Source organism: Choristoneura fumiferana, chromosome 18 (genome assembly GCF_025370935.1).
Source record: "Choristoneura fumiferana chromosome 18, NRCan_CFum_1, whole genome shotgun sequence".
Classification (NCBI taxonomy): domain Eukaryota; kingdom Metazoa; phylum Arthropoda; class Insecta; order Lepidoptera; family Tortricidae; genus Choristoneura; species Choristoneura fumiferana.
In genome coordinates this window covers 15,048,659-15,063,688 of record NC_133489.1, presented here as the reverse complement: position 1 = coordinate 15,063,688, position 15,030 = coordinate 15,048,659, and the positions used below count along the sequence as shown (strand labels likewise).

Below are 15,030 nucleotides of genomic sequence, written 5' to 3'. Positions count from 1 at the left end.
TGGAGTCAGTTTATTATTGTTATTTTTTTTCTCGTTTTTTGTACCACTAACTAACTAATGTAAGAATGTAAGTAGGAAATATAAGCATCTCACATGAGCACAGAATATATAATAGTACTGACGTGAGCCTTCGTGTTGGTGTACACTCAATTATAAATATACCTACTCGTACTTACGTCATCCATCATTTCGAAAATCAAACTTAAGCAGCGTTTCACCAGAGATGTGTTGCGAGGACTATTGCTGAGGATTGACGATTGGATGGCCAAGTGGTTAGAGAACCTGACTACGAAGCTTGAGGTCTCGGGTTCGATTCCCGGTCGGGGCAGATATTTGTACGAATAATACGAATGTTTGTTCGCGGGTCTTGGATGTTTAATATGTGTATTTAAGGGAATATTATTAGGTATTCGCACATCAAATAAATAATTGCCTATCTATTTATTCTCATCATTTCTTTAAAATTTACAGATGTCACGTCATAACACAATAAAACCTAAATAACTAAAAAAACATAGTTATTGTTTATAATGAAAGGTAGGTATATTAGGTACAATAAAATTAAATAAGCTGAAACTATAATAGATCCTACGAATAAATATTCTCGAGAATATTTATTATAATATTTATTCGTAGCTCGCAACACATCCTCGCACATTATTGGTGATTTAATACATTATTCTATAGAGGCATTATGAAATTAAGGTGTAGGTAGGTATAACTGCATGCATATTTATGTGTATTTTGTAAATTTTATCCGAAATAAGATTACGTACCTACTTGCATACTTATTTATTGGTCCTCTAGCCGGATCAACGTTGCTACAATGCTAAACAAATTTTGGGGTAGGTTTTGGACTAATTAATTTACATCATAGTACATTTGCAACAGAGTGTAGGTAATAAATAAGTATGTACCTACCTATTTGTGTCTTTTCCTAGTTATAGGTACTTACAGTAATTAAAAAAAACCATGTTTTAAATTATGGCAGGTATGTACTCGTATAATAAATGAATATTAACTACAAAATAAAGTATAAACACTCAGTCAGTGGCTAATAGTTTGAAGAAGTACTCGACTTCCTGTTCCCCATCCTCAGGCAGGTCCGTGCAGTGCACTGCATTGTGTATGATGTCCTTGCCATAGAGAGCTCTAATAGAGTCTGGATACAACTGGCGGCATAGATCCTGGATAAATAAGATTTAATACTATTATTGAGATTATTGACCTCGCTCGAGACAGCTTCAACATACTTCAACGACAGTGTTGAGGTTGACACGTTGACGCGACACGATGAGGTCTAGTTCAGGCTTCTGGTTAATACACACTTTATTTATTACAACTTATTGGCTTATACTCGTATGTAGATAATCGACACCTTCAATCAACTTTTGTTGATTTCATAGAATCGAATATTGGAATTTCGGAAAGAAATCGAAATTTCAAGCACATAAAAGTAGGTACTTATGGAACGTAATGGTTAAGTCACTGTTACTGCCTAAAACTCATTATTTTTCTTACCGGATCTCTAGGTCCACATAATTTTCTAAATTCACATACAACATTTATTTTTGGATCAGTGCTTTTGACTTCTAATGCAACGCATTGCCCTTCGGCTAACTGTATGGACATCCCCTGAAAAAGCAAAATAAGAACCAAATTATAAACTGATGTCTAGACAGATCGGCATAGGTGGGTGCCGTACCTAAGTATGAATTTTACACAAAATTATTCTTCCCGGGAACCTCCATGTAAAAGTCAGATCAATGTCATTATCTATCTGTGTATCTATTCTATCACCTTTAAACGAGCTATTCTTGTATATAGGTATGTATATACTAGCTTTTGCCAGCGGCTTGGCCCGCGTGGAATTCGGTTATCGCGCGCTGTTGCTGTTCCCTCGGGAACTGCATTTTCCGGGATAAACAGTAGCCTATGTCACTCTCTGACCCACGAACTATCTCTATATGGCAAAAATCAAAAGTCCGTTTCGACATGAAAAACGGACAATCATAAAACACACACAAATACACAAACACACAATTTCGCATTTATAATATTGGTTGGGTATGTGGGGGTTTTCGGGGCCGACAAATCGATCTAGCTTTGTCTTATTGCTGGGAAAACGCTTATTATCGAGTTTTAGCTAGAGTTCTAGCCCGAGCAAAGTTCGGTCGCCCAGGTACTGTTATTTAAATAATAAATTTTATCTTATTCATCCATCATCATCATCCCCAGCCTATATACGTCCCACTGCTGGGCACAGGCCTCCTCTCAGAACAAGAGGGCTTGGGCCATAGTTTCCACGTGGGCCCAGTGCGGATTGGGAATTTCACACGCACCATTAAATTGCTTCGCAGGTTTGTGCAGGTTACCTCACGATGTTTTCCTTCACCACAAAGCTCGTGGTAAATTTCAAATGTAATTCCGCACATGAATTTCGAAAAACTCAGAGGTGCGAGCCGAGCCGGGGTTTGAACCCACGACCCTCTGTTTGAGAGGCGATAGGTCAAACCACTAGGCCACCACGGCTTTTATCTACGGCTTTAATATCTTATTAATCTAATTTAACTATACAATAAAGAATTAAGAAAACGTCCGAACCGTATATACCTCGTATTCCTGCAATACTCCTTTGTACACTTCGAAAAATTCTTGAGCATTGTGTATTTTGACTGAAAACATCGCCATCGCAGAAACATAGAACTTATCGGATGTAGCAATCTGCTCTAAGATAGCCCCTAAATTGCCGTCAATTATTGCGTGTGGTTTGATAATACAACATGTGCAATTTTTAAAGGTTGCTCTAAAAGGTATCATTGGAATTCCATTTTCATAGCCAAAGAACATTTCGAGTATCTGAAACGTAGATTATAAATCACTATAAAATCAATGTAACATCATAGTACATTTAGGAATCCTAATCAAATGAGCGATTACCTATTTCGGGGATCTCATGTGGGGGTTTTCGGAGGTGAGCAATCGATCTGAACTTATCTCTAGGAAAACGCGTTTTCGAGTTTTAGCCGCAGCAAAGCTCGGTCAGTACTGCAGGCAAAATGCAAGCCCGCGGGCACTGGGCCCATACCCCATAGGTAACGTAAAATTTATAAGAAATAGTAACTTAATTAAGTAAAACACTGCTGATCTGTAGGTATGTATGTGCAACATGATACAGGCTAGATATTTCAATTCAAATACATAGGAGCTATTCCGAAGTTCGAAAATCGAAGTTCGTATCGTACCGTCCCTCTCGCTCTCGTATTAAATAGTTTAAGTGTCAGAGGGACCGGACGACATGAACTTCGATTTTCGAATTTCGTAGTGAGTAGTGACCCTGCATGTGATTAAAATATTTTATACTAGGTACTGGCACAGATTACTAATATGTAGCTAGCTTAAGCTCACCTTTTGTGCGTCTCCATGAGTATTGCAGCCATGTGCAACGTTTTCGAGTTTATTTTTTCCATACAGTGCCCTCAGAGTCCCGGGCGCCGCGTCGGCAGGGTCGTTGGCGCCGAGACAGTTGCGCCACTTCTTCACAGCCTCTGGAGCCACTAGCTCCAATCCAATCACCTCTCCGCCAGTCACATAATCGATTATTATACTGCAGTAAAGTCATTTACTAAACAATAACGAACACTTACTAACATCAGCACTGTTTTTCAACAGACTTCAAAAAAGGAGGAGGAAGTAGGTATATCTAGACACGCGGTAGCGTGTCAAGCCAAATTCAAGCTAACAGAACTGCTGGCCAGTAGCACCGTGTGTATCTTACCCGAATCATTTGGAGCCACTTTTGACCTCCTCATAACTCAAAAACTATTTCACATAAACAATTTGGCTCATTTACTGAGACTTATGAGATACGTACGTGGTACTTAGTTAGATATTACCAAAGTCTAAGAACTTATCACAGTTACCATCCAAAAATCGACATTTTTATCACTGACTCACCTATAGATCAAAACTCTAACCCAGTTCCAGATGACCTAGAAAGTTCAAATTTGGCATCCAGATAGGTAGTTGGGTGAAGGAATAAATCAGAAACTAATATATTTTTATCATTTTATTATAATTTTTAAATTAAACTAGCCTGTTACCCGCGATTCCGTCCGCGTAGAATTCGGTTTTCACTATCCCGCTGGAACTATAAAATTTTCCGGGCTTTCATCATTCAATTTCATCTAAATCGGTTCAGCGGTTTAGACGTGATGAAGTAACAAACAAACATACTTACAAACTTTCGCATTTATTAAATTAGTGGGATTAGTGGGATTATTCCTGTACAAAAAGTAATGAAAACATAATGTGAAATGAGAGCCAAGTTCAATATAGATAGAAACTAGCCATAATCGAACATATGGCTCTTTCTTCCATGACTGTTTCAGTTGGTACTTAATAAATTCGTACCTATATGAGAACTAGCGCCTTAACTGAATAAACAAAATACCATGAAATAAAATTAACAAAATACCTATGGAACCGTCTACAAAAACCTTGAATATAATTTTCTACTAGTTTGAAGTCGGTGCCTATCAGCACGAGCCAGCAGGATTGATTGAAGCCCAATACAATACCTACTTATATGTAGGTGAGGTAGACGATTAATAGTTCCACTCCTGCTGGCTCGGTCTGAGGCATCGCCTCCAAACTAGTAGAAAATTATTTTCAAGGTTATGTGATCAGTTCCATTTTTTGTTAAAATAAATTACACTCACGGCATCATGTTGCTTCCAGAAACACTCTTATAAAGTTCCTTGGCAAATTCGTTGCTTATCTTGCAGTTTTTCATGCGAACTATACGAAAACCTTGTTTCATTATAAACGTTATATATTTTCCGTGCTCGCTCGGGTGGCAAGGCTTGATCAAAGCGAAGGTGCTGTTCATAAAGACAAAAATAATTGTTGGCAAAAGAACACTATGTGAAAGTTTAAATTCGAAGTTTTTACGAATTATTAGATCGAGCTATTGGGTTTGACCAGACAATACCCTCGGTACCTATACTTAACTACTGCCTTTTAAGGAGTATCGTGCAGTAACTCATGGTAACTGAGGCAATTTACAAATTCAAGTGAAAAAGAAAAATAAAAACTCTCACTCGACTTGTACCTACTTGGCGATCAAACTAAGAATCTCCGCCCAATTGCAAAACATTACAAGCAAATAGTACCAATCAGTGAATTTCAATGTAAAATCGCTAATACTACTTATTACTTTGTAATTTGTTATGCAATTGGACCCTCGTTAGGTGTCAGTGGCATTTAACTGTATTAAGTACCTATGGAAAACGTTCGATCGAAGACACCCAGAAAAAAAAACAAAATTGTAACTACCTCTCTGATTTATTGAACAAAATTTTCTTTGTTAGTGGTGCGCAGTCCTTTATGTAAAGCAGCTTAGCGAATATGTTGACGATGTTGCCGACCTGCAGCATCTGTAGCGTGAGTGGCGGGATTTGCGTGCGCCGGAGCAGGTTTTTGCCCTTTGTCGTATCAATTACTTGTATAGAGTTGTCGAAGGGAAAGAAGTGAAGAACTAAATCTACTATCGCGTCCGCTTCTTCGTTATACATTTCACACAGGAAAGTATATTTATCAAAATAATCGTACACCTGCAAGCCAAGTGAAATAGTCTAAAATGTATGTATGTAGATGGAGTATAAAAACCTAAGGTATTCGTATTTTTAACTAGTCTAAGGTTTAATATTTTTTAATTTTTGGTCAGGTTATATAACTTAATACCTACTCTTAGATAGAGTAGCAAGTAGCAAGCATTCAATAAAAGTATTGCGCCCTATATCCTACTCGTGCCTTTCGCTGTAAATTCAATTTTTCCTATTCTTGCATTGCAATCCTCTGGTTACGCGTACAAAAAGTATGTTAGCTTTTTGTTGCTTTCACACTAAGCTAACTGCTTTTATATTAGACTTATCCCATTACATTACACTAATTTTATAAATTTTATTGTAAGTCCTCATACGTGATGGGGTAGTAGACCCCAGCCGCCATCTAGTTGTCACATAGAACAGTCGTCTTTACTGTAATAGTACATTGTGTCTTAAGGGCGGTAAATAAGGAATTACGAACGAGAGTATTACAATCCCGAATTCGAGCACTGAGGGCTTTAATGAGTCGATGTTCGTAATTCTAGCTAGTTACACTTAAACATAAACATTTGAAAAAATTCAGAATGGTAGTAAGTATAATTATCAAACTTTCTATGAAAACTATAACGGCTAAGTTTGCTTGAGAATTATTAGTAGTTTAAGAGTAAATAGCAGCCTAAGGTATAAAATATACCTAAACTTCGAAGATTCCGTATAAAATACGAAATCCTTAGAAAAATATTAATACTTCATTTTTCGTAATGGCTACTGAACCCTATTTTGGGCGTGTCCGACACGCTCTTGTTTGATAGTGAACTCGTATGAAGTTTGAAACATGTTAGTATCATGTATGGCGGTGGACGTGATGGTGATAATTGAGGCAGTATGATATGATGTTCATTGTGAAAGTACATAGTTGGTTGGTGGATCGGGTTTTTCCATGAAAACATAGATTTGGGCGCGCAGAAGTAGGTACTTAGCTGCAATGTCTCGCTCACACAAGAGTGTGAGTTTCAGTCGGGGAGTAGCAATAACTTGCTTTAGTTCATAAATATAATTGGTAAATAAACTAATTAATTATTTTTGGTGTCTAAAATAACACTACTAAATAAAAATTAACAATGAAATCAAACGTACCATTTTGTAAACACAGTATAAATAAAACGTACTAACAAAAGTTACTAAATGATCCAAACGCTTACTTAAATTAGTAAACTAGTAGCAAATAATAATAATCATAGCAAATATAATTCAAAAATAAAATGTTCAAAACATGAGTTAGTATGAGTAAGTTGATGATGAACTATATTGTTTTTCGTGAATGAAGACTTGAAACAAGGCAGTCAATTTGACATCCATCACACACAGGTTGGTTGGTTTTTTAGAAAAATATGGCTCTGTCCATTGGAGGACAATTTTGCCAGTGTACCCGTTGCACGGTAAAAAAATTCTATAAAACGAAATATGAGAGGTAATGGTGGATGAACGATGACAGCGCGAATCCCTGAGTCACACAGGTATTTCAGACTCATCAGACTATGAGATGCTATCAGTTTGGCTGATTGAATTTCGCGCTAATATTTATGCTTCACAGAGACGGTCCAGCAGCTGGGCTACTACGAAACTCGAAGTTCGTGTCGTGCGGTCCCTCTGACACATACTATTTAATACGAGAGTGAGAGGGACGGTATAATACGAACTTCGAGTTTTGAGTTTCGTAGTAGCCCAGCAGTGCTAGCTCGCTTTATTGTTGGTTTTTTCTGTATAGCAACCCTGATTTCTAATGTCATTGTCATGTCATGTCAGTTCGATTGGATTGGATAGCTAGCTACATATTAGTAATCTGTGGATTGGATAAAAGGATTTGGATTGGATGGAACTTGTGTCCTTTCCTTGTGTCAAATCAATCAATCAAAGCAGTCAAAAAAAAAAACCATGTTTGTTTTGTAGATAAGCGTCGCTAACGTTTATTTAAGTTTACTTTCGAAATGAATTTTATGTTTTGATCCTCTCAACATAATTAGTGATGGTTGGTAATGTGGAGTCTGGCTAAGCTCTCTAATTTAGAGTCTAAATGGAATATTATTCATTATTAATGATTTCTCATATTGCAGGAGGGAGCTTACAAAGATAAATACTCTTTTATCGGCGAATGGTACGACAACCAAGCGAGTCTTATTCGCCGATATAATGTATTTTATTATCCAACTGATGATACAGTAGAAATGTATGACTTAAAAACTCGTAAGACTTTTGTCCGAAGAGTTAAAGTAAATGGTATCACTTTGGACAAATTCTACATCGGTTGCACACTGTACATTTTGGGACGGCTCATTAAAATAGTAGATTTTGCGTGCGAAGACACTAGGAAAAAATTACACAAGGATATGCAAGTGTAAGTTCTGCTGTGCAGTAAATTGAAACAATATGTTTATACCTATTCATATTACAATTTGTTACTGCTACAATTTCTGGGATTTATTCATCCTTTAGAGCTGTGCTTTATATAAGTGCTGTAGAAAAAGAAAGTAAACCTCTTGTTGCTGTTAATCTCATTGAGACATTTCTATTGATGTTACAGCTATGATCAAAGGAACATTCCAATCTGTCTTTTATCACCAGTTATAAAAAATACTTGGTCAGAGCTTGTATTGTTTTATATCTAGTAATATTTTGTAAATTTTCACACTAAGTTTCAATGTTATTTGAAATAATTAATATAGGTAAAATATCTTTCCTTAAATTAATGTACCTACACTAATTTTTTTTTTTCAGAACATTTGCTATGATCAAACCTCTGCCAACCAACATAGCTGGAAAGATTCTTACTCATTTCTACAACCATGGTCTCCGCATCTCTAGAATGAAAAAAGCAAGACTTACTGCTGAAGATATTAATGTTATATACAGAGCTCAAGCCAATGATGCTACATTCCCGTCAGTATTGTCATTTTGTCAACTATTTGAAAAACATAGTAGTGCAGGAAAAATAGTATAATTTGGTGGCAAAATATGTATATCAATAAAACTTTGTTTATAACTTTATCTTGGCACTAGAAATGAGGATCTGCCGAGTTTTACTAAAATTTAGGCATCCTACCCCCTCCCAGGGGGAATGGGAAGGGGGCAAGGCTTCAAAAATGCAATTTTTACAAATTAGGCGAGTGAGGTGTTATTTTCTATGTATTTTTTGGTGCTGAATTGAATATAAATCGAATAGAGATAAAAGGTTTTTGTTGAAAACATACAACAGTCTAAAAACCCTTACCAACAATAGTTTCTCAAGATGTGGACGTGATGGTAATACTGATTGCTCTCAGTGATCTTGAGAAGCCTATATTGTTGCTTAATCCCAAAATTGGTTGAGTTAAAAGAAAAATATTTCTTAAACAAAAACTTCATATCTGGCAAAATATTGATCCTATACATTGGGTATGGTCTCTTTCGATTCAACACCTAAATTTTGTTAGGACTCTGCAGATCCTCATTTCTAGTGCCAAGATAAAGTTATAAACAAAGTTTCATTGATGTACACATTTTGCCACCAAACTGTAGTGTTAAGTCCTACTTTACCTGTACTATAGCATCACTTTATAATCAAACTAACTTTTAAATAAAAAAATATATATATCATGGTCTTCATTTACATTGCACCACTACACTGTAAGAACACACACAAATTACACAAACACAATTATCACCATCACCACACTACTGACATGTTTTGAACTCAACCAGAGCTCATCTTCAGAGCAACACAACAGTTCACCATGCTACCAGATGTTAGACTAACAAATGAAAACAAACATTTAAATTTGTAGTTTAAATCCCCAAGTAGTGTTTAAATCCCCAAGTAGTAGGCACGCTGTTTTTTAACTCGATACCTACTCTTTGGCTAATGTCAATCATTTGTGCCCCGAAAGTCCCGGGGTATTTTAATCAGTTAGTAAAAATTGTCACATTAAGGGGCTGTTTCATCATCCATTGATTAGCGTTAACCGCAGGTTAAATGTGATGCCGTCTCCGTCTATTCGAACAAAACAAATAGAGACGGCATCACACCTAACCACCAGTTAACACTAATTAATGGATAGTGAAACAGCTCTTAAATAATAAATGTCTTTAAGTGTGGCTGTTAGATTGTATAATCTTCAATACTTGGTAAAAAAATAAGAATCACATATTTATTTACAGGTTTCTGCTGGAGTATCTGACTGGGCAGCTAGTCTATGGAATGGAGCTGGTTGGTAAAGATGCAGTGTCTGCTTGTATACAGTGCCTCGGCGACCGGGACCCGTTGAAGGCGGCACCTGGCACCATCAGAGCCTTGTATGGGACAGATCCAGTTAGAAACTGTGTGCATGCATCTTCAAGTGCAGATGCTGCTTTGGTGGTATGCATCATAAGAATATTTATCATAAAATTCATTGATTTTGATTGATGATGCTGACTATGAGGAAAAAAACAAATGATCTTGTACAAACCTCTATTACCCCATTTTCTTGAAAGAGAAAAACAAAAAAAAAATTAAAATAATGGGACATGCCTGTCAAAAATACGCATTGTGATGCTTGGACACACGGTGTCATACGGTTAGTTAAATTGATTACAAACCATGCCTTATTGTGTAAATATGAATAGCATGATGTTGGAGGAAAATATATTAAACTGAGGTATTAAATTGAGAATGAAAATATATATATAATTATTGATAATATATTAAATTAAGGTATTTCATGGTTCTCAGGGTCAGGTATACAGGGTATGCTTGCTGCTAATCGGCGTCTCTATGCCTCGTACTTATGTGTATATAAATCCGTCCTGTCGTTTGAGCGTGAAAGGGTACCTAATGCACACAAACTTTCGCATTTAAAATGCGCGCAACGCCCACTAGTACCTGCCGCCCCGATCGCCCTCTCGCCCACCACCCCACTATGGCTGCATTACCACCAGAGATTTACCTATCTTCGCTCTGCTGCACTAAAGCTGCGCTGAGCGAGAATAGATAAACGAAAAGTTTCTAATTGGTTCATGACAATCACATTCCTCGCACATTTGTACCGGAAACGCGGCTTAAAGCCGGCACTGCTGTTACCCAGGACACGGAATACTTCTTCCCCCCGCCGCCGCTGCGCTCCTCGCGCCTGCGCCTGACGGCCACGCTGTCCAACTGCACGCTGTGCATAGTGAAGCCGCACGCCGTGCGCGAGGGCAAGCTGGGCGCCGCGCTGGAGGCCATCCACGACGCCGGCTTCAACGTCACCGCGCTCAACATGATCGTCGTGGAGAACGTCAACGCGGCCGAGTTCTATGAGGTCTACAAGGGAATCGTGCCCGAGTACAAGGTACATTTTAATGAGCGCTATCGCGAATGAATTCGCCGCTAGAGGCGCTAGTGTAGCGTGAGGTCGCAAGCAGAATGAATACAAGCAGATTGAATAAAATGAATGAGTGAATGTCAAAATCCCGCTGTCATTAACATGACATGTTCCTGTGTGCGTAACCTCAACTCTGGCGGCACTACCTATACTAGCTTTTCCCCGCGACTTTATCTGTTCTGAATTCGTTGTATCACTGTTCCGCGGAAATAATGCAATTTTCCGGGATAAAACCCTACTAACTATCCTACCCTACTATCCTATACCTTTCTCAGGGACTCATCAAACTTTGTAGGTACCATTAAAATTTAACAGTATAAGTGTGAATAGGCAACAGACAGACAGACCGACAGACAGTTACTTTTGGTTTTATAATATTATTAAGGATTAATAATTTGGCTTCTAGTAAAAAAGCTGGCTAAGTGCGAGTTGAGTTCGCGCAACGAGGGTTCCGTACAGTCAATGAGGAGGGTTCCATTGTTGCAAGTTTTCCAAAAGCGTATTCTTACACAGTTGATTGTCATAATATGAAATTTGACAAGGGCTTACAACATAACTAAAGGTAGAATCCAGAATCCATTGATTCACTTTTTGAATATCAGTTTATTTTTAACTAGCTTTTGCGCGCGGCATCTCCCTCGTGGACATCGGTTATCGCGCGCTGTTCCCTCGGGAACTGCGTATATTTTCGGGATAAAAAGTGGCCGGTGTCAATCTCGGGCCCATAAACTATCTCTAAGCCAAAAATCACGTCGATCTGTCGCTCCGTTTCGACGTGAAAGACGGACAAACATACAAACATACAAACACACTTTGGCATTTATAATATTAGTATGGATACTTACTAAAATTGTATAAATACGATTGTATTTTTGTATATTTTTCGAAACCCACAGTGTAAAAATTCGACTTGCACTTAGCCAGCTTTTTTAATACAAACCAAATTCTGAAAGAGAGCGAAAAGTAACTTACATGCAAACACTTCCATGAAATTTTATTTGACGCAACAAAAGCCATTCTTGGTTGTAAATTTATTCAATCGATAGTCCTATTAAAGAAAATTTGTGCAAAAAAATTTATGAGAAAATGACCTGTCCTAGATGACGGAAATTACGAATGCTATAATGTAATGATGCATAAAGTATCTTATTTAGAAATATTTATTTATTTTCCTTTTTTCAGCTTCCTTGTCTAGTTATAGATACATTACACAATACTGTTTTTACCCGACTGCCCGAAGGAGGGTTATGTTTTTCGAGCGATGTAAGTATGTATGTTATGTATGTATGTATGTATGTATGTGGGTATGTACGTCCATTTCTTTGGTCCTCGCTGCAGCCTAAACGGCTAGACGGATTTTAACATATGAGGTATCATTGGATTCGTTATAACTGTCGGAGTGACAAAATAAAAGCTAATAAGTAGCCCATTCTAAATATATATGGGTTATAATACTTTTAATCTGCCGTTATCACATAAATATAAAAAAGTGTAAAATACGAAAATCCGACTGCCAAAACTAAAAGGAAGAAATTAAGCCTAGAACCCTGAATAACCCTGAAACCCTGGAACCCTGGAATTAAGTCTAGAACTCTGTTAAGTAGCTAATTTAAAGTTCAACAGTCGGGGCCCGCGGACCCGTTTAAATAGACGCTCAAGAACTCTTAGTAATGGGTCCCGACTGTTGAACTTTAAATTAGCTACTTAACAGTTCTAGACCGCACTAGTCTTGTTGTTGTTACTTTAAAAAAATATGGCTCTGTCCATCGGAGGACAATTTTGCCAGTGTCTAGTAGTTTTTGCCGTTGTACGGTAAAAAAATTCTAGAAAACGAAATATGAGAGGTAATGGTGGATGAACGATGATTATGATTCAAGTTATTCCGCAAAAAAAAATCCGCACTAGTCTTATTTTCTTCCTTTTAGTTTTGGCAGTCGGGGGTTTTTTTTTTTAATTTAATGTTTTATTGATCAAGTTTTTCATGCTAGGTAGGTATAACCCATTGTTAAAAAACTTTCCAGATTGTATGATTGTTATTATGTTTTACAGGGAATGGTAGAAGAGTTAGCGAGTGGGCCCTGCGTTGCCATGGAGCTGCAAATACAAAACAAAACATTAAACACGGCTGTAGAGTTCAGGAAACTAGTTGGCCCGTCGGATCCGGTATGCATCTACACTATTTAATGATTTATTTCTAATAATGGTTCTCGAATGGTCAGTTAACAGAGTTGGCGACTGAGCTAGTCTTTAGGGTCCTTACCTTGCTTGGCAGGCACGGAAGCCTTATAGGATCACTTTGTTGTCCGTCTGTCTTTCCGTTTGTTAAACCCTTTTTCCCAGAAACGCATGGAGTTATCACACGTTGAAATTAATAACAAATACTCAGGTCTGCGGCTCGCACCTCAAGTTTTTTCGAAATTCATGTGCCAATATATATACCACGAGCTTATTACAGTGAAGGAAAGCATCGTGAGGAAACCTATACAAACCTGCGAAGCAATTCAATGGTGTGTGTGAAGTTACCAATCCGCACTGAGCCCGCGTGGGAACTTCGGCCCAAACCTTCTCATTCTGAGAGGAGGCCTGTGCCCAGCAGTGGGTCGTATATAGGCTGGGATGATGACTCAGATCTGCTACTCCTTGATTGACGCATTGAAAAAAATCCAACTTCTAAGTCAACGCAATGAGGGCTATCGCGTATGAATTCGCCGCTGGAGGCGCTAGTGTAGCTTGAGGTCTCCGAAATGTCAAATCTCATAGTTTTTGGGTTAGCTACGCGGGTTTATTTATAATTAGAATAATTTTGTGAATATTTTGCATTACCTGAAATTAATTATGGCAATTATGTGTTACGTTACGGGGCAATGAATATTGTGTTTTGAGACAGTTTTGTCTTTCGGAAACTTTTGTCCTCCCTTTTTTTCTGATCAAAACGGGACGGACGGACGGACGGATAGATGGATGGATGGATGTATGGATGAAATGTTTCCTCACATTTTTTGATAAAAGCACTATACAGACCTCGGCCAAAACAGGGATTGCTGGACTCGTTTTATCCGTCTACCCCGAACTCGTCCATCAATCCCTTACTTCATGGCCTCTGCAGTAATGTACTATTAACAAGCAATAACATTTTTTTTCCAGGAAATAGCAAGATTGCTGCGGCCTCACACGCTCCGGGCGAAGCTGGGAAATACTAAAGTCCAAAATGCGATCCACTGTAGCGACCTCGCAGAGGACGGGCTGCTGGAAGTCGAGTATTTCTTCAAGATCCTAGATTTATGAAAAAAAGACTGCAACTTTTTACACTTATACGCTTATTACTGTTTACTTAAATGTTTGGAAATGGCACAGAGTGATTGAGTGCGGTGATTTTGTCTGCTAGAAATGTCAAGCTTTTTATATGTTACAATGGCATTTTCCATTCTCGAGTTGTATGAATTGTATGAATATATGTTCTATGAAATGATTGATGTGTTGTTTCATTTTGTAATGTTACTAAGCAAACCATTGTCATCAAAGCTCTCCCATAATAATGGTCTCTTTTTTTAGGGTTCCGTACCTGTAGGGTCCAAAGGTTCGTAGTCTGTCAAACAGGCCCGATGATTAGCTGTACAGTCTTCAAACTTAACAAAACATGAGAATCTTGTTGCTCCAAAGTCATATAAATTATACATACATAGCATTAGCATACATAGTCTTGTCATCTAAAGGGGGGGCAAGAAAAAAATTTTTACCTCCCCCATTGAGTAAGGATTTGGCGATAATATGTATATACCTATGATGTATATGTACAAGAATTGCTCGTTTAAAGATATTAGATAGATAGACATAGATTATGTAAGGAACCTTCGGTGCTCGAGTCCGACTCGCACATGGCCGGTTTTTTAATTCTTTTTTGTTGCATGATAATAGAGCGGAAAACGAGTAAGAAGATTACTTGGATGGTAAGTAGGCATCCCTACATAGACACCTCAGCCTAAGGGCGTAGTAATTTATAACTTAGAAAACTCTATAACTACGAAATTTAACCAATATTTTGG

The 15,030-nt window shown here is 37.8% G+C and overlaps 2 protein-coding genes across 3 annotated transcripts; one reads left to right on the top strand and one right to left on the bottom strand.

Annotated features, from left to right (window-relative positions):
- Positions 1-834: 834 nt before the first annotated feature.
- LOC141437724 (nucleoside diphosphate kinase homolog 7-like) lies at positions 835-6,953 on the bottom strand. Of its 2 annotated transcripts, XM_074101206.1 has the most exons (7): positions 6,747-6,950; positions 5,338-5,615; positions 4,722-4,883; positions 3,409-3,607; positions 2,614-2,859; positions 1,522-1,635; positions 839-1,187 (listed from the first exon to the last, which is right to left on the bottom strand). In XM_074101206.1, the coding sequence occupies exons 1-7, from the start codon at positions 6,747-6,749 to the stop codon at positions 1,044-1,046; spliced, it is 1,146 nt and encodes a 381-aa protein (XP_073957307.1). In that variant the 5' UTR covers positions 6,750-6,950; the 3' UTR covers positions 839-1,043. The 2 variants fall into 2 exon arrangements, with proteins under 2 accessions (XP_073957308.1, XP_073957307.1); XM_074101207.1 differs by lacking the exon at positions 1,522-1,635 and having other exon boundaries at positions 835-1,187; positions 6,747-6,953.
- A 509-nt stretch (positions 6,954-7,462) lies between these two features.
- On the top strand, positions 7,463-14,457 carry nmdyn-D7 (nucleoside diphosphate kinase homolog 7). The gene is made up of 7 exons (XM_074101639.1): positions 7,463-7,638; positions 7,724-8,004; positions 8,385-8,546; positions 9,804-10,002; positions 10,709-10,954; positions 13,037-13,150; positions 14,132-14,457. The coding sequence occupies exons 1-7, from the start codon at positions 7,636-7,638 to the stop codon at positions 14,270-14,272; spliced, it is 1,146 nt and encodes a 381-aa protein (XP_073957740.1). The 5' UTR covers positions 7,463-7,635; the 3' UTR covers positions 14,273-14,457.
- The last annotated feature ends 573 nt before the right edge of the window (positions 14,458-15,030 follow it).